The sequence below is a fragment of the Eurytemora carolleeae genome, unplaced genomic scaffold (genome assembly GCF_000591075.1).
Source record: "Eurytemora carolleeae unplaced genomic scaffold, Eaff_2.0 scaffold882, whole genome shotgun sequence".
Classification (NCBI taxonomy): domain Eukaryota; kingdom Metazoa; phylum Arthropoda; class Copepoda; order Calanoida; family Temoridae; genus Eurytemora; species Eurytemora carolleeae.
The window spans coordinates 14,116-33,333 of record NW_019396784.1 but is presented as its reverse complement, the minus strand read 5'-3'; the positions used below and the strand labels follow the sequence as shown (position 1 = coordinate 33,333).

The window sequence follows — 19,218 nt, the reverse complement described above, 5'->3', positions numbered from 1 at the left end:
GAAGTTTTCTGCTGTAGTAGTAACTAAACTACTAGTACTAGTAGGGAATTGATCAGCTGATGGTTAAGACGTGAAACAATACTTACTCCGGGTGTAAGACAAAGTATTGACTCCGGGTACTTGTTTACAGCCGGTAGGACGGACAATATTTACTCCGGGTACCAGAAACAGCACTATGAATCTAACAGGAAGATAATCAGAGAAATATAACCTGTAAACAACAATTCTAAACCCATTTTAAGCCGTCTAACATCGAAATTGATGAGGATATATCAAAACAAAGTTTTAGATGTTTGAACCAAAAATTCAAGAAGAACAAATATAAAGAACAGAAATGTTTAGAAAAGAGCTCAATTAGATTAACTTTTTTTTAAGAAAGCATTTGTAGGCGCATAAATAGTTAAAAGGGTCTTCGGCCACGGGTTAGGTCAAGTTAAGACATTTTCTGTAAGATCCATGTACAAAATTGACAGAAAGGGGGGGGCTGGGGCTGGGGGGGTCCAAAAATTGTTCTCTAGGAATATACCTAGTTAAAATGATTAAAAAGTTTTTCTAGACATTTTTAAACAAAGAGTTGTGTTACTTCATATTCGTTTTCCAGATTTCGGATTAAATAAAGACAATTTTTGGGGTTAAAGTTGATTATCTGAACCACAGGTTGTATTCTACTCATCCTTCTCCAGCTTGTCCCTCATCAAACCCTCTCCAGGTTCCAGGCTAACCAGGAGTCTAACCAGGAGCTGAACCAGGAGCGGGAACAGGAGCAGCACCAGGAGCTGAACCAGGAGCTGAACCAGGAGCTGAACCAGGAGCTGAACCAGGAGCTGAACCAGGAGCTGAACCAGAAGCTGAACCAGAAGCTGAACCAGGAGCTGAACCAGGAGCTGAACCAGGATATAAACCAGGAGCAGCACCAGGAGCTGAATCAGGAGCTGAACCAGGAGCTAAATCAGGAGCTGAACCAGGAGTTGAACCAAAAGGTTTACACAGAGGAAGGCGGAGCAAAGATCTTACTGAAGAATGGCGGCGGAGTGATGAACGAAAGGCGGAAGGTTGACAGCGGAGTAAGTTGTCAGGATGAGAAAGGAAACCCTGTGGATTGGTGGATTGCTTATAAACTACCACAGTCAGTAAATTTTTAACAAAATAAATCTAATTTCAATTTTAAAGATTTATTTCAACTTTTTCTTTTTCATTTTTAAACATTCATTGAGATACGTACATTGAGATTTCCAGTAATTGCCAAGCTCACAACAATACCTGCTAAACCTATATCTCTGCAAAATAATGTGGAAGATATTTTTGTTTTTATAGTCTAAAACTTAGAACCATGGATATCTTTTACAGTCTTTGTCGTACAAGCTTTGTTAGGGTGGATTTCTAAATAGGGCATGTTCTGAATCGGGCATGTTATGAATTGGGTATGTTATGAATCAGGCATGTTCTGAATCGGGCATGTTCTGAATCGGGCATATTATGAATCTGGCATGTTCTGAATCTGGCATGTTCTGAATCGGGCATGTTCTGAATCGGGCATGTTCTGAATCGGGCATGTTCTGAATCTGGCATGTTCTGAATCTGGCATGCCTTTATAAAAAAGAATATTATTAAAAATAACCTCTACAGTTCCTTAGATATGTTTTAAAAGAATAAAATTAATAAATCATTGAAAATCTAAAATCATTAATTTTTGATTAGATGGTATATTTTAGGCCCAGTATTAAGCAGAGAAAATCTGGGAGAAAGAATGAGTTTATAAACAATGGAACTGCTTATACATATATTCTCTCAACACAGGAAGAAAAGGTGAAAATCGATTTGCACATGCATGACAATTATGGATTAACTATTAAGACCAGAACAACTTTGAAGCGTTTTGACTTTTAGTTTCGACAATCCAGCACACTCATAACTTGTAATTCTTGAAATGAACACTTCGATGCTGCAAATCGCTCGTTGTTTACATTATCCTAATTCTTGTCGTTTTGGTGCATGTAAGTATTTAATATGTTTTCCACAAGCAGGTGGTCAAAGTTGTAAAAAATCTCAGCAGTTAGCGAAATTTGTTTGACACTCTATATGACACATTGACAGCAAATAAAAAAGAAACTAACGAAAAATTAGTTTCTTGTTTGACACCCTGTGACATCTTTGAGCAGTTAAACCTTCATAGCACTGTAAACTCCAGTTCATTTCAAGTCCTGGGTCGGCCTTTTCCCAGTTAGAGCAAGCTGTACAGTACAATTAAAGACAATGTAAGGCAAGCCTGGACAGTACAATTAAAGACAATGTACGGCAAGCCTGTACAGTACAATTAAAGACTATGTACGGCAAGCCTGGATAGTACACCAAATGAGTGATCCCCTTCTAGTAAAGTTTATGTGATATAATAGCAGATAGAAGAGAAGATAAAGAATAAATTATTAAAAACTTTTGTTTTGGGACACCCTGTGCCAGAAAAGTTATTAAATAAAAGTTTGATAAGAATGAAAATATGAAACTGAACTAAACAAACAAACAAACTTTTAGATTGTCAAAATTCAAAACTTGAATATTTTTAAAAAGAATGGAAATTCTAGAAAATGATATTTCAAAAAAAAAAAATTTTTAAATCTAGGAGAAACAATTTTTTTTATATGTACAAAATATGTTTATCTGAACGAACTATGTTTATATGTACAAAATATGTCTCAATTTGCGTCGATAATAATCCAAATTACCCGAAGTTAATTTTGCATTTATCATTGCATTAATTTAATAATTTTTAGAACTGGATTTTATCTGAAAACTCTATTGAAGACGGCACATCTTTACCTGGACGAAGCCTTACTCCACTCTACTCTGGATCTAAGGTTTTTAATGTTTATTTTTTTACGAAATATTCTAACATAATTAATTTAATCCATCTTTAAAACTCAAAATGTGTCAAAAGAATTTTAAGACTAATCTTAAATAAGAATAATTAAAATAAATTTGAGAAAATTATGTAAAAAAGAAATTTGAAGAAACAATTTCAAAAAAGAATTGCTTGATTACCATGATTATTTTTTTCCTAGACCAGAAACAGACGAAAAAAAATCTCATGAAAAAGTAATCACAGTTCACAGATCTTAAAAAAGTTAATTCATATCCTTTGTATGTGCAAAGCTGAAAACTCTAGACTGGTGGATATTGAGATCAATTCTTCTTAACCTCCAGATTAAATAATGCTTGTTCTCCTCTTGTTATTAATCTCCAGATTAATTAACCGATCGGGATTAAGAATATCCCATTCTAAAGTTTTCAGCTCAGTACAACCAAAAGGGAAAAAGATTGACGAAACTAATCTAAAAAACTTCACCTTTTAAGATCTGTGGTTACTTTTTTATGAGCTTTTTATAACCTGTCTCTAATCGAATAGTGGATTATTATTCTATTAAATGTTATTTAGGATATTTTAACACTGTTATACAATAATGAACTATGTTCAGGATATTTTAACACTGTTATAAAATAATGAACTATGTTCAGGATATTTTAAACACCTGGTATACAATAATGAACTATGTTCAGGATATTTTAACCCTGGTATACAATGATGAACTATGTTCAGGATATTTTAACCCTTCTATACAATGATGAACTATGTTCAGGATATTTCAACCCTGGTATACAATGATGAACTATGTTCAGGATATTTTAACCTTGTTATACAATGATGAACTATGTTCAGGATATTTTAACCCTTTTTTACAATGATGAACTATGTTCAGGATATTTTAACACTTTTATACAATAATGAACTATGTTCAGGATATTTTAACCCTGTTATACAATGATGAACTATGTTCAGGATATTTTAACCTTGTTATACAATGATAAACTATATGTTTAGGATATTTTAACCCTGTCATACAATGATGAACTATGTTCAGGATATTTTAACCCTGGTATACAATGATGAACTATGTTCAGGATATTATAACCCTGGTATACAATGATGAACTATGTTCAGGATATTTTAAACACTGTTATACAATAATGAACTATATGTTCAGGATATTTTAACACTGTTATACAATAATGAACTATGTTCAGGATATTTTAAACACTGTTATACAATAATGAACTATATGTTCAGGATATTTTAACCTTGTTATACAATGATGAACTATGTTTAGGATATTTTAACCCTGTTATACAATAATGAACTATGTTTAGGATATTTTAACCCTGTTATACAATGATGAACTATGTTCAGGATATTTTAATCCTTCTATACAATGATGAACTATGTTTAGGATATTTTAACCCTGTTATACAATGATGAACTATATTTAGGATATTTTAACCCTTCTATACAATGATGAACTATGTTCAGGATATTTTAACCCTGGTATGCAATGATGAACTATATGTTAAGGTTATTTTAACCCTGTTATACAATGATGAACTATATGTTTAGGATATTTTAACCCTTCTATACAATGATGAACTATGTTCAGGATATTTTAACCCTTCTATACAATGATGAACTATGTTCAGGATATTTTAACCCTGGTATGCAATGATGAACTGTTAAAAAATGATAAACTATGTTCAGGATATTTTAACCCTGTTATACAATGATGAACTATTTTCAGGATATTTTAACCCTTCTATACAATGATGAACTATGTTCAGGATATTTTAACCCTGGTATGCAATGATGAACTATATGTTAAGGTTATTTTAACCCTGTTATACAATGATGAACTATATGTTTAGGATATTTTAACCCTTCTATACAATGCTGAACTATATGTTTAGGATATTTTAACCCTGATATACAATGATGAACTATGTTTAGGATATTTTAGCCCTGTTATACAATGCTGAACTATGTTCAGAATATTTTAACCCTGTTATACAATGATGAACTATATGTCCAGGATATTTTAACCCTGGTATACAATGATGAACTATGTTCAGGATATTTTAACCTTGTTATACAATGATAAACTATATGTTTAGGATATTTTAACCCTGTCATACAATGATGAACTATGTTCAGGATATTTTAACCCTGGTATACAATGATGAACTATGTTCAGGATATTTTAACCCTGTTATACAATAATGAACTATGTTTAGGATATTTTAACCCTGTTATACAATCATGAACTATGTTCAGGATATTTTAACCCTGTTATACAATGATGAACTATGTTCAGGATATTTTAACCCTGTTATACAATGATGAACACCCAGACGGTCCTACAAGCTTTGATCTAGGACACACTAAGGTACCATTTAACAACAACTTCATATCATTAACGAAATTTGAAATAATTTTATTATTATTATTTAAATCATATTTCAGTTTTCAAAAGATTAATGTTTTTGAAATATGTAAATAGATTGTTTTTTACTGTCAATATTATTATAAATAGTAATATTATTATTATTGTCATTATTATTATTATTATCATTTTCCTTATCGTTATTATTATTATTATTATTATCATTATTATCATCATTATTATTATCATTATCATTATCATTATCATTATTATTATTATTATCATTATCATTATCATATTAAAGATTTTTGTGTACCATAATTTTTAAGTTTATCACTAAAACCATACAAATCATCAACAGTTCTTCAGCTATTATAAGAATCTTTTAAACTGACATCTGATTGTTTTATCAGGGTTTAATATTGGGAGATGAGACCAACTCTATTTGGCTTATCCATTCAGTTCCTCATTATCCACCTTATCCAAACCTAACATATGGATATCCACACACTGGGCACAGGTATTTGGCTTATCCATTCAGTTCCTCATTATCCACCTTATCCAAACCTAGCATATGGATATCCACACACTGGGCATAGGTATTTGGCTTATCCATTCAGTTCCTCATTATCCACCTTATCCAAACCTAACATATGGATATCCACACAATGGCGGCATTTCCTAAGATTATTTCAAAATTAAAAGTTTAAATCGAATTCAAAATTTTTAATTTCAAATTAATATTTTCAGATACGGACAAAGCTTGATGTGTCTAAATATCCCCACGAGTAGTTTGGACAGTATAGGTATAATTTTTATTCCATTTATGTAAAAAAACAAACATTATTTTATATATTAATTTTAAAATTTAAACTGTAGGTATTTAAAAAGTACGACATAACTAGATTTGAACATTAAATGTGTCTTCGGAACCTTTTAATTTCATAATAAATCATAAGAATGCTGAATTGAGTAATAACAATAGAAAATTATAAAAAAAAAATTTAATAAAAATGAAAATTCAATGTTTACAAACGTTTGTACATAAGGCACTCAACTACTGTACAACCAGCCGTACCTGTACGGGGTTCACCTACCAGACTGGGCGGGACAGTACAAGGCACTTGTTGCCGCGGCTCAGGGAAACCATGTTAGGTGAGATTAAACTCAAAAATTCAAAACGGCTGAACTGATTGGGCCCAAATCAATTGAGTCTTTCCTGCAAACTATTGATTTTTAATCTCTGTCTTTGCAACCGAATATCGTAGACCTTGTATATTTCAAACTAAGAATTCTGTTAAATCAAATTTTAAAGGTCTATAACACAGTTCATGCATCAAAGAAATAGGGATCAGCAAATTTTAGTTTGTGGCAAAGACTCAATTCCTTTGTTTGACAACTAAAATGACTCCAGTGAAGGTTTATGAACTCTTAAAATCAAAAATTTTAGGTTGAAAACATTTTTAAAATGCACAAATTTAAGCAATAAAATCCACGAAAATTTAATTTAATTCAGAAAAATGAAGACTTAAACTGTAAAAGGCTAAACAAGATTATTAGAAAAAGATAAATGATTAATTCTGTATTATGATCAAAATGACATCTCTGTCTGAGAATGTCTAAATTAATCCCTACTGTAAATACAGGGTTACCCACAAAAATGAGCTTTAATGGCGGCTTACAATTCTTTGAATATAATCACCTAAAAATTTTATTTCTATTGATTGAATTGAAAGAATGAAGTCTCATCCTTTGTGGTTAACCCTGTACAACACTTTTTACCATGCCGTTCGTATAATACTGTATAACAATGAATAACTTATTTTATACTATTATTAAGGAAAGCTCCATTCTTCAAAATGGAGTCTTTAAATACAGCTGCTGGTATACAGCTCACTAGCTTCGCTAAGAGTTCAAAATTTGGAAAGGATTTATACGCAGACTTGGTGGCTCCAGTGCTCCAGGCTCCATTATTAGGTTAGTAGGCTGATTATTAGGTTAGCAGGCTATATTATTAGGTTAGTAGCTCCATTTTTATGTTCGTAGGCTCCATGATTAGGTGAGTAGGCTCCAGTATTAGGTTAGTAGCTATTTTGTCGGGAAATTAGGCTCAATTCCACAATAAGGACGGTATACGTCGACTCCATTCGATCTTTATCATTAGGATTTCAGGCTCCATTATTTAGATAGTGGGCTCCATCATTAGTTCACCATTCTAAGGTAGCAAGCTCCATTACTAAGTAGTTGACTACATTTTTAGTGCATTTTCTAATCTTACACTGACACTTGCAGGGGAAAAAAATTATTCGCTCTTTTATAATTTTTAAACTTCATAAAAGAAAAATGTTGAAAATATTAATTGTGAAATATATCATTGCCAAAATTAAAAAAAAAACACATGAAAGTTCATGATTAACAATAGAAATAATCAGAAAATGGTTTACCCCTCTCCCCCAGAGGGGGGTGGATGGCAATCAATTACCTCCACCCACCCCCGAGTGAAATTATGGGGGGGATGGGAATGTACCCCCTGAATTTTGACAACCCACTATCTTAAATCCTGAAACCGTCTTGCCCCATTCTCATCCAAAGAAAGCTTAAACCCTCAAAAAATAATCATTCAAATAATTCGGCCTGCCAATCTTCCTTCATTATTTCAATATATCTAATAACAACAATTATTAATAATAAACGATAAGTAAGATTTTCAAAATCTAATTAATTAATCAATTTTATTTAATTCTTTGAAATCTAAATCAATTTTATACGTACAAGGTATAAAAGACAATATTTAAAGTCGTATTTAAATATTTAGTTAAGAGCACCATGTATGTAAAATGTACATTCTATATATGTACACATGGTTGGTAAATGTACTAAAGCATGTATCCTTTCAAGTCGTCTATCAATTCCCGTGATTATTTGGACACCCTGTACTTGAACCACTCTTTTTCTTTATCATTATTGGAACACCACAGCTTGAACCACTTTTTTTCTTAATCATTATTGAATAAATTTGAGCACTGTTATATAAATTTGAGCACTGTTATATAAATTGGAGCACTGTTAAATAAATTGGAGCACTGTTAAATAAATTGGAGCACTGTTAACTAAATTTATGCCCTTTTGAACAAATCGAAGCCCATTTTATATAAGAAACTTTTCACTATTAACGAAAAATTATATTTTTTTTCAGTTTAAACAGAGCTAGATTATAAGTCTGCCAAACAATGTTTTTTCTTATTTTAAATGATGGGTGGTCCCTTCTAATTAAAATGCATTTGCAGCTCTTTTAAAAGTATAAATTTTGAAATTAACAAAATTTGATTAAATTTGAATTTTGATTTTTGAAAATTTGCTATAACTAAACTAAAATATCTAAATGTTTTATAAACTCTAGAATTTGTAAAAATTAGGATTATTTTTATACTATTTTAAGGGAATTTCTCAAAACTTTCAGGTCACCCTCCATTTAAGTAAAAAAAGTGCACGTCAAACTGTTTTATTTTTTAGCATTATTTAATACGGTTTAAAAATTAAATATTGAAAATGCAAAATTGGCATGAATTTTACAAGATAATTGAATCTTTTGGATCGATTTGATGTCCCTCTATAATTAAATGAAGGTTTACTTGAAATTACGTCTACAGTTCCTTTAACAAGTTAATTATTTAGTTGAAACCTGGCCGAATGGTCATGGACGAATGCCGTCCCGATGTGACACCAAGTTCATTGTCGAGAACGTCGCAGAACTCAACTTCGCGGGGATTGAGGATGAAGACTTTACAACCCAACATGATCATGCAAAGTGGGCAATAAGTCTTGGTAAGTCTTTCAGCTTAGTTTCTTAAGACTTGGTAAGTCGGTGTGGGCAACAAGTCTTTTTAGTCTTTTTTTAAACAAGTTACATGGTGTCCCAGGAAACATGACAGTTGGTGTTATTATATATATATATATATTATATATATTATTTGTTAAGTTCTATTTATACCAAAGAGAATAATTAAAAACATCGCTTGGTAATATTATAATAAAGTTGATTTCAAAGCAAAATGTAATTGATTTTTTAGCAAAAAGTCTTTAATATATATAATATTTGATTTGGAATAAGACATTTAAAACTATTCACCAACTGTCATGTTTCATAGGACACCCTGTAGTTAAGTGGATAAAACCTTTCCTCTTGTAAAAGTATTGCTTGCCATGAAAATAAGTTTATTCAAATCCTTATATGACCCAGACCAATCATGGTTTAATTTGGTATCACAAAGAATCTTAAATATGTCATGGAACAAGATCAAATTTTAAATCCAAATATAGAAACAAAAACTAAATTATTAATCACCAAAAATACAAAAATGGCGAAAATATTTGATATTTCTTAAGATTCTAAGAAGCCGTATGTGTGTGTTGGAGATATTAACAGAATGGACACACAGACAAAAAGGTGATTTTTTGCTTCTCACTAAACCATAATAAAAAACACCACATTTCATTTGCTGAACAGTTTATTTTATAAAATTGATAATTGTAAAAAATTTTAAAGTCTAAAAAATAAGATTTAAGTTCCATTTGAAAGTTTGAACTATTTTGTTTATTCTAATAAAGATTTAAAACTTTTAAAAATTAATTTAAATTCGGGTTGGGTTTCTTTTGTATACTAAAATATTAATTAAATTTGAGGCTTGGAGTTTTTAATTAAATTAATTTCATACAAAAATATTTAAAGTTTTAACAAAGAACACTGAGTGAAAAAGAGAGAGAGTACGTTTAACTATTCAAATTGTTTTAATCCTTCCTCATATTTCCTTCTTTCCAAACTTCTAAACTTTTAAATCTTTCAATATGGCCGCCATTAATCTAAGATGTCTGCCTAGGGGTGGTGGCACCACGTGCATGTCAGATCCTACAGTCTGGAAAATATTCAAGAAATGCGTCAAAAATATTGAACCCTGTCCTCGATCACATAACTCCAATAAAGGAAACCTAAACAAACATTTAAAGAAACCTCAAATCAAACCCTGGAAAAGAAACCAAACCAAGCATTTGAAGAAAACCCAATCGAATTCCTGGAAAATGCGCCAAGCCAAATATATGAGGAAAATCAAAACCAAACTATGGAAGAAAAGTTTTCGCCCAGCACATCATCCAGACAGAACAAACACTAGGCTGAGAGAATATCAGAAATATGAAGACGACGAGTTAAAATATTTTTAAAATTATTCCTGCGAGGTGGGGTAAGCATTACAGTTAAACTATGCGAGTTGTGGAAACATTTAAGTTATAAAATGACACAAATTTGTATTGCAAGGTGTACTAATGTATCTTAATTGTGCAAATATATATCCTCTTGGCTTCAATTGACTTATAGAATGTCGTCTTCTAAATATATTCGAGCCTGGTGTTTGTCCAGTCTGGATTATGTGCCAGTAAACATATCAGAGGATTCTGGAAGAGCACTAGAGAATGATTATCCCATATTTATGTAATTAGCTATGAAGAGAATTTGCGACATAAACAGGGTGTCCCATGAAACATAACAGCTGGTGATTAGTTTGAAATGTCTTCTTCAATAATTTGTTTGATACCAAAGAGAATGATGAAAAATATTACAAAGGTACTCATATCATAGTGAAATGGATTTAAAAGTAAAATATATTTGAGTAAAAAAATAATGAAAAAATAAACTGCAAAAAGTATATGGAAGACGACATTTAAACTATTCAACAACTGTCTTTTCTTTGGAAACCCTGTTTAAAAATATTTCAATCTTGCCATTGATCAGAACTCTCTAAGACCCATCTCTTAAAACAGTTTTACATGTTTACATGTTATGCACCTGGTCTCATTTTAATACATCTACAAAACGTCAAGAAATTAATGATTTTCTTGAGCAAATTATTGCTAAGGTTCCCAGAACAGGGTTAAAAATATTATAAATAAAGACTTAGGATGAAAGTTGGTATATTACCTTAATTAAAGCCTGCAAGTGAAATACTAAAAGATTTTGCTAGAAAGAAACAAGTTTCCATTTCTAGGGAATCATGAATGTAACAAAAAGACTGATCAAATTTCTAAAAACTATTATCCTCATTCTTTGTGGTAAACCTTGTTCTAGTGTATATAAATTTTCAATTTCCACTAAGATAGATAGATTTTAACAAAAAGATTTTCAATCTATTAAAGTTTTTTTTTTCTGAAGTCTTATTCTTGTGACATTAGAGTTACCCTGTGTTTTTGAGATTTCTATGTATTTTTATTTTTAATTTGAAGAAAAATCAGAATAGTTTGATTTCAACTTGCATCTTTGCCACAGTGAGACCCCAAAAAATGTGGAACAGGAACAATTTATCTACTTATATGTCGTCTTCCAATTCCACAGTTTTGTGGGTCTCACTGTAGAATGTTTGTATATTAAAGGGAGTGTTCGCAAAAAATTAAAGGGGGTATAGGCTTAATGCGATAAAAAAGCGCTTTTGATTGCTACTAATCTTACTGCTATCTGTTGCGGCTATAAGGAGAAAATTGTTAAAAACGACTCATATACTGAAGAACGTAGTGTCCATACAAATTCAGAAAGATGCAACATTCAACTCGGATCATAAATAATCAATTTAATTCCAAACAAATCATTCAGATATTACAAACAGTAGTCATCGATTATTTTTCGACGCATTCGTATATATTTTTTATTTTGTTTTTTTTAAATGATTTTCGCTGGCGCTGGATTTTCGAACATTCCTGGAAAATATGAAAATATCGTCTTCATTATCAAAAATCTTCGAAACAGGAATAAAAGTTTTCAAAAGTAACTCTCAGATCATGAAAAATACAAAATATTATGAAATATCAACTTTTTACGAATGCATCGAAAAATAGCAGAAAAGTGATATAATGCAGAATTTCCGTATCATTGTTTTCTGTTTTTAATGCAACTTCAAAGTTAACTGATACGTCTATTTTTGAAATTTTTTAGAACAAAAGAAATTGTCTAGATTTTCGTTAATTAAAAACATTAATAAATTACAACAAACCTTGTTTTTACAAATATCCTGAATGGAAGATGAAACTAAAGGGGCGTCTTCCTTTGAAGGAATCTCATTTGGAGAGAGAAGTATGCTACATTGAACCCCATAGAACTTTGAATTTGGAAGATAAATTTAAAGGGACTGTTATGGTAAAATGAAAGGGGATAGGTTAAAGGGACCGTTCACTTATTTGGGTAATTTCAGGGTAAACTAAACAGCCTATTCGCTGTTGATTGGTATTAGTCTTACTTTTCAAAGACAACTGTGGCTATAACATAGAGCACATTATTAAGTCTTTTTTAAAGACTAAGAGGGCGGAAAAACCCTAATACTTGTTTTTTTGGGCCACCCTGTACTTATTTCTAATTTTTGATATAGAAATATGATACATAATATTCTATTTAGAGTTTCCTCAAAGGATGAGATTTCAAAGACGACTGTCCGAAATTTATACAGTCTTTTTTCCTATACTCATTCATGGTTCCTGGCATATCAGACTGTTTTTTTTTTTGAGGCAGAAGATTTATTCAGTCTTAAGATCGTTTATTCAAAGTGTTTTAGGTCGTCATTGAAGTCTCATCCTTTGTGGGTAACCCTATATATCTAAGCAAAACTTTTTTCTGTTAGATCCCATGTTATTATTCTATTATATACTTTGCTTGTCTGTCTGTCTGTTTATATTCAATAAACGTAAAAACGGCTGAACCGATCAGGCCCAAATTTTGTGTGGAACCTCATATGACCTCAGGGTAGGATTATGGATGCTCAGAATTACAGAAAAAAAGATAAAGCTTATTTTAAACGTTGCAATAGAAAATGGACGCGAAGCGCCCTGATATCCTATTGTTATTCAACTTTTCTTATTTGAAAACTATATTTACATATTTGTTAATAGTCTTTTCCTTGTTAAATCTAAACCAACCCGAATATCCCGGGTCAAGCCGCACAGATGGATTGATCATATATTCTTGTCAAACATTTAAGTTCCAATTCAAAATCTGGAATATTTCTTAATTCTTTATTTGGTCATTGTCCTTCTTACTTCTCGCTTGGTAATAGTGCATTTAATAATTCAAAAGCTGAGAAAGTTGGAATCATAAATGAAAATAGCAAGGAAGAGCTACTCAACACTGGTCGGATATTTGGAATGAAAATCGTGTGGAAAAATCATTTACGCTATTTTTTGAGAAAGTGCTACGAGGAATGTTTGTTTTTACCGAGAAAAAAAAACAATTAAAAACTCTCCGATAAACCCGTGGATGAGCAGCACTGTTAAACTCTCGGAAAAGAAAACAACACTTGTATGCACGTAAACTTAGTCCTAGACGACTCCCAGTTCCGTGGTGATGTCCCAGCTGACTCCCAGTTCCGTGGTGATGTCCCAGATGACTCCCAGTTCCGTGGTGATGTCCCAGTTGACTCCCAGTTCCGTGGTGATGTCCCAGTTGACTCCCAGTTCCGTGGTGATGTCCCAGATGACTCCCAGTTCCGTGGTGATGTCCCAGATGACTCCCAGTTCCGTGGTGATGTCCCAGATGACTCCCAGTTCCGTGGGGATTTCCCAAGTGACGCCCACTTCCGTGATCCAAGAGACTCCCACTTACGTTGTAAGGACCACTTCCATTGTGAGAACCCAGGAGACTCCCATTTTCGCCGTGAGGTCCCAAGATACTCCAACTTCCCTGGTGAAGTCCCAGGAAACGCCCCAGTCTATACTAATGTCCCAGAAAAAATCTGTATCCAGTTCCAAGAGGACTCGTCAGTTCCGTCAGTCATCTGCGCAAAGGGAAAGGGAGAAGAGAAACGAACAAAATAAAAAAATTGAAGAATTAAACTCATTTTTGGCCGCGGAGTGCAAAAGATTTTCAACACTCAAATAGAATTATTCCGCATCATATTAGATATATACAATAAATTGTAATAATGTATGTAAAAAAAGATTTTGGTGATCTGCACCACCAACATGAAGCTCTACAAAGCTCCCTTGATGTTACTGCTGATGTTCGTCAATAATTTCCTTTGTTAATTTCTAACCAAACAATTTTCAACCCTGTCTGTCATCCCTAATTAGATCGTAAGAATCTTTTCATTATAAAATTCGTAAACCATTGTAATAATTATTTATCATTATACATTTCATTTTTTTAGGAAATAAAGAGTTTTCTGCATTATCGATTTTGATTTGAGGGTTATTCCGTTGTCTATCTGTTCATCGTCAGAATCTTGTTCCTATCCGACAACAACTGTATATAAGGAAATAAATGTTAAGAAATATCCTTTTAGATCTCTTTGTTTTAATATTATGACTTTTAAAGTCAACAAAGATACACAATTAAAGTGTTTCTTGATCACGAAAATGCTTTTGATAGACTCTATTAGTCCTCAAACTAGGGAAAAACTGTATATAAGGACAAAAATAATGTAACAGATTTACCTCTTTCTTTCCTTTTCTTATTCATGTATAAAATAATAACCCCTATTTTTCCTCTTCTTATTCATATGTATAATAATAACCCCTATCTTTCCTCTTCTTATTTATATGTATAATAATAACCTGTATCTTTCCTCTTCTTATTCATGTGTATAATAATAACCCCTATCTTTCTACTTATTATTCATGTGTATAATAATAACCTTTATCTTTCCTCTTCTTATTCATATGTATAATAATAACCTTTATCTTTCCTCTTCTTATTCATATGAATAATAATAACCCCTATCTTTCCTCTTCTTATTCATATGTATAATAATAACCTCTATCTTTCCTCTTCTTATTTATATGTATAATAATAACCTCTATCTTTCCTTTTCTTATTCATGTGTATAATAATAACCTCTATCTTTCCTCTTCTTATTCATGTGTAAAATAATAACCTCTATCTTTCCTCTTCTTATTCATGTGTATAATAATAACCTCTATCTTTCCTTTTCTTATTTATATGTATAATAATAACCTCTATCTTTCCTTTTCTTATTTATATGCATAATAATAACCCCTATCTTTCCTCTTCTTATTCATGTGTATAATAATAACCTCTAGCTTTCCTCTTCTTATTCATGTTTATAATAATAACCCCTATCTTTCGTGAAATTATGTGTTAATTATGTATACGAAAGATAGTCTAATTTTGCGTAATTAAGGCATAATTACGCGAAATTACGCAATACGAAACCATTCCATAATTAATAAAGTACATATTTATTCTCATAAATGAATGAATATAGCGAGAAAATATGTGTAAGGATATGCGCGCACTGATTGGATAATTTAAATACTTTCAAATTGAATTAAAATTTGGTGATATACCAAATCTCTGTAGAAAAAAAATAGATGCTAGTTCCACATTTTGTTAAAAATATATTTCGGTTGACCCTCGTCAGTTGAAACGATATAATAATTATCAAAATCAATCTTAAAAACCACAAGAAAATAAACAAACAAAAAAGATTATTTAAATTGTTTTAATGGTCTGTTAAATGGACAAAAGGGAAACAAACTCAGATCATGAGATGGAAAAAAGATAATTTGCAAATTTTTAAAGAATGTTTTAGAAAATTATTATTCCTTGGAATTATTTCTGTCGAATGAAGATTAAAAACAAACTGTTTAGTTTATATGTACTAGAAATTCAAGGCGCTTCGCGCCCTTCTTTCTAGGCTTTTAGAGTGCTTCGCGCCCATCTTCTATTTAAATTGTGGACATGTTCTTTTTGTTTACATTTTAAAACAAATTGAATGTGGATACTACTTGAGATTGATGGTAAACGGTGTAATAATCGGTGACCTAAAACCTGAGATTTGGGGCTCATTCAGCCAGCATTTGTGAGCGCCGAGCAGGCTGGAATATAGTTGACTTTGATTGGTTTAATTTTGAATTTTTTCATCATTTCCTGGAATTGTTTCTCGAAATTTTACGAAATAGCTCAAAATAACAAAATAGCTCGATATAACAAAATAGCTTAAAATAACAGAAATAACGAAATAGCAGGAAATAACCAAATATGCAAATACCAAGATTATCTTCAGAATTTAAGCGAAAAAGCCTTAGCGCATCAATGCGCAAAAACATCAAAATTTCGTGGAATTTTTACTCGAAACATAAGCAAATCTTTGCGCAATTTTTTCACGATTTTTGTGCAAAAAATTTCGACTGGAAACCCTACCCCTGTTATCTTGTAGAACTAGGTTTAATGAAATTTATACTATGTATTAGATTTACCGTATAGAAATTATTCATTTACCCCTGTACATTCACATAAATCATGTTTCCTTCCCATCCCGTCCCTCCCTTCCCATCCCATCCTTCCCTTCCCATTCCGTCCCTCCCTTCCAATCATGAATCTATTCCATTCCTCCCTCCCTTCCCTCCTTCCCATCCATCTCTTCCCATCCCTCCCTTCCCATCCCATCCCTTGTATCCCTTTCCATCCCTACCTTCTTAACACGTATTAGCAATGAAAATGTAAAGAACAATGCAATTCTGTCCATTTTGCCCTAAAGTTGTGTCCCCCACAGGTGCGAAACGGTCGATAACGACTGCTCAAAAAAGCTGACAAAATTATACTAATACAATAATTTTATCCAATAAAATGTAAATTATAAAAAAGTAATTACTTTTTTAAACAAAAATCACGAAAATGTTAACTTTGTAAAAATGTAAAGGGTGTCTCACATTTTTGTCTATATTTTTGCGTATCCTCTCATTACCTATCCAGATCTTCACCGAATTAAAACAAAAACAAGCAAAAATATGCTTGAACTTGGTTTCTGGGTTCACAATTGAGTTGATATCGACCCCTTCGTACATAGATGGTTAACAGGTCCAATTTTGGAAGCTAGAATATGGACCAAACTATTGAAAAAGTGAAATGCTCTACTTTTACCATGATGGTTTTTATAAAACTAGGCTTTTAGGGCTCTCAGCGTCCATCTTACATTTTAACTTTTTATTCTTGCTCTATCTGTGAGCTATTCTCTTTGTACAGTGTAAAAAAACATTGAAAGGTTTTCATTCATAAACATTCCCCATTGTCATGCGAGGTGCCACAAAAAATTTGGGCCTGATCGGTTCAGCCATTTTGACGTTTAATGGATACAAAAAGACCAGCAGACAAGCAAAGTATATATATACTAGGTTTTTAGGGCGCTTTGCGCCCATCTTCTATTTTAATTGTGAACATGTTCTCTTTGTGTACATTGCAAACAGAACAAAAAAATCTAACGGATTTCAACAAAAAATTTCGTGGATTTTCAAAATTTTCTAAAATTTAATGAAAATCGATTTTTGTTGTAGGCAAATTTTTGAAATTTTGATCATTAATAAACCTTTCCTAGGGCCACGGGAGGTTCCACACAAAATTTGGGCCTGATCGGTTAACGTTTTGACGTTTTTTGGATACAAACAACACTTTATTACCTGAATCTCTGTTCTGAACCTGTGTGCACTAGTAACACTGTTAGAAATCCAGAACTCCAGACTTACTTCTCTTGGTACAAAGATGTAAGATCTGAATCTTTCATCTCTCCCAAAACACTTTATTTCAATCAAAAGTTTATGCAAGTAAATTTTATATTTTAACATTTGTTTGCATTTATTGTCGAAGAAAAGATACAACTAATAAACACTGCAAACAGTTACAAAAAAGGTTTTATCTTTTCTTTATAATTATGAGGATTTATGAATGATTGATTTTTGATTTATTTATGCAGTTTTATTTAACAAGTGTGAAAAAGAAGTTTTCCAAATCCAAATAATACTTGACACAACTTTAACCTGAGGAATGAGGAAGAGGAGAATATATTCCCACATTGTAATCTAGCAGTTAACAATCAGCACTGTGCAAAGCCCTTGTTTACACAAAGAGTTTTCGTGTACAAAGTTTTTTTATCCAATAGTTACTTTTTTTAAATGTAAAATATAAACACATTAATAAATATGAAATATAAAAAAAATGTTTTTTAAGGATAGTGTTATTTTCATTCCTTTTTATCATAAATATCGTTTTTTTTAAACCTATTTGAAGATGTTAAAGGGCCCGTTCACTTATTTGGGTAATTTCAGGGTAAACTAAACAGCCTATTCGCTCTTGATTGGTAATAGTCTTACTTTTCAAAGACAACTGTGGCCGGAGAAAAAGCCGATTTTTCGTTCNAAAGCTAGCTTCAATGTAACCATGTAACTATATAAACTTAAATTTCATTAAAAATTAATTGTGAGGTAAGCCTGATGTGGAAAGCTTTGAGTTTAATATTTTATTTTAAAGTAAACATTGGTCCAACAATTCAACTCTAGCTAAAGAAATAACCTCGTTCTTTAACTATTAAATTGGTGGGAGTTCTTTAACTTAAATTTGCCAAAGGAACTGATAACTTAACTCAAATTCTGATATTTTAATTAGTTAAAAAATACAATTGTTATAGCTAGTGAGAACGCAAAAGAATTGAGCTTTGGACACAAACTCTTCTTTTGACCCTTGAACTGAAACTCTTATTTTTCTATTAAAAATGTGTTCAATTTTTTACAATTTTCCTCATAGTTTTGAATCTGATATGTCTACAGTTTAAGTTACTTAATAGAGAGAACTTAATTGAAAATAATAATTTCACAGAGATATGGTACTCTTAAAATGGAGTGTTAATAAAAATCATGCATATATAGATCACAATTCAGGCCTGCTTGCCAAAAATCGGAGAGATATCTCTAAAAACAAAGTCAGAAGGCCCCCCCCACCACCACCCTTTGTATGGAAATGGCGTCCAAGGTTAGGGCTCTATTGTGTGTATATATAACCCTAGACAACCATGGTTTTGCCTGGCTTCACTTAGAGTTCATTTATAATTTAAAAACTTTATTTTTAAATTAAAAAAACTCCATTTTGTTTTTATAGGATTAAAACAAGATTTAATTATTAGCCAACAAGAATATAAAT

General features: G+C 31.6%; 1 protein-coding gene and 1 long non-coding RNA gene across 4 annotated transcripts; one reads left to right on the top strand and one right to left on the bottom strand.

The window, feature by feature from the left end:
- LOC111708673 (deoxyribonuclease-2-alpha) lies at window positions 1-11,695 on the top strand. Of its 2 annotated transcripts, XM_023482114.1 has the most exons (13): window positions 1-188; window positions 658-1,126; window positions 1,713-1,806; window positions 2,769-2,852; window positions 5,193-5,264; window positions 5,675-5,781; window positions 6,012-6,067; window positions 6,311-6,416; window positions 7,102-7,238; window positions 8,937-9,086; window positions 9,648-9,708; window positions 10,139-10,397; window positions 10,688-11,695. In XM_023482114.1, exons 1-13 carry the CDS (start codon window positions 176-178, stop codon window positions 10,748-10,750), a joined length of 1,671 nt encoding a protein of 556 aa, XP_023337882.1. In that variant the 5' UTR covers window positions 1-175; the 3' UTR covers window positions 10,751-11,695. The 2 variants fall into 2 exon arrangements, with proteins under 2 accessions (XP_023337882.1, XP_023337881.1); XM_023482113.1 differs by lacking the exon at window positions 10,688-11,695 and having other exon boundaries at window positions 2-188; window positions 10,139-10,621.
- LOC111708674 (uncharacterized) lies at window positions 7,225-18,209 on the bottom strand. 2 transcript variants are annotated; one of them, XR_002766709.1, is made up of 3 exons: window positions 18,063-18,209; window positions 17,706-17,822; window positions 7,225-7,476 (listed from the first exon to the last, which is right to left on the bottom strand). It is a non-coding gene; the product is annotated as an uncharacterized LOC111708674 (long non-coding RNA). The 2 variants fall into 2 exon arrangements; XR_002766708.1 differs by lacking the exon at window positions 7,225-7,476 and adding an exon at window positions 10,165-10,247 and having other exon boundaries at window positions 18,063-18,205.
- Window positions 18,210-19,218: the final 1,009 nt, after the last annotated feature.

What these genes read in the sequence shown, in the direction of transcription:
- LOC111708673 (XM_023482113.1), top strand. An exon ending in ATTGCTTATAAACTACCACA is followed by an intron (nt 1,127 to 1,712) that starts GTCAGTAAATTT and finishes GGTATATTTTAG; the next exon opens with GCCCAGTATTAAGCAGAGAA. An exon ending in AAAGTGGGCAATAAGTCTTG is followed by an intron (nt 9,087 to 9,647) that starts GTAAGTCTTTCA and finishes ATATTTCTTAAG; the next exon opens with ATTCTAAGAAGCCGTATGTG.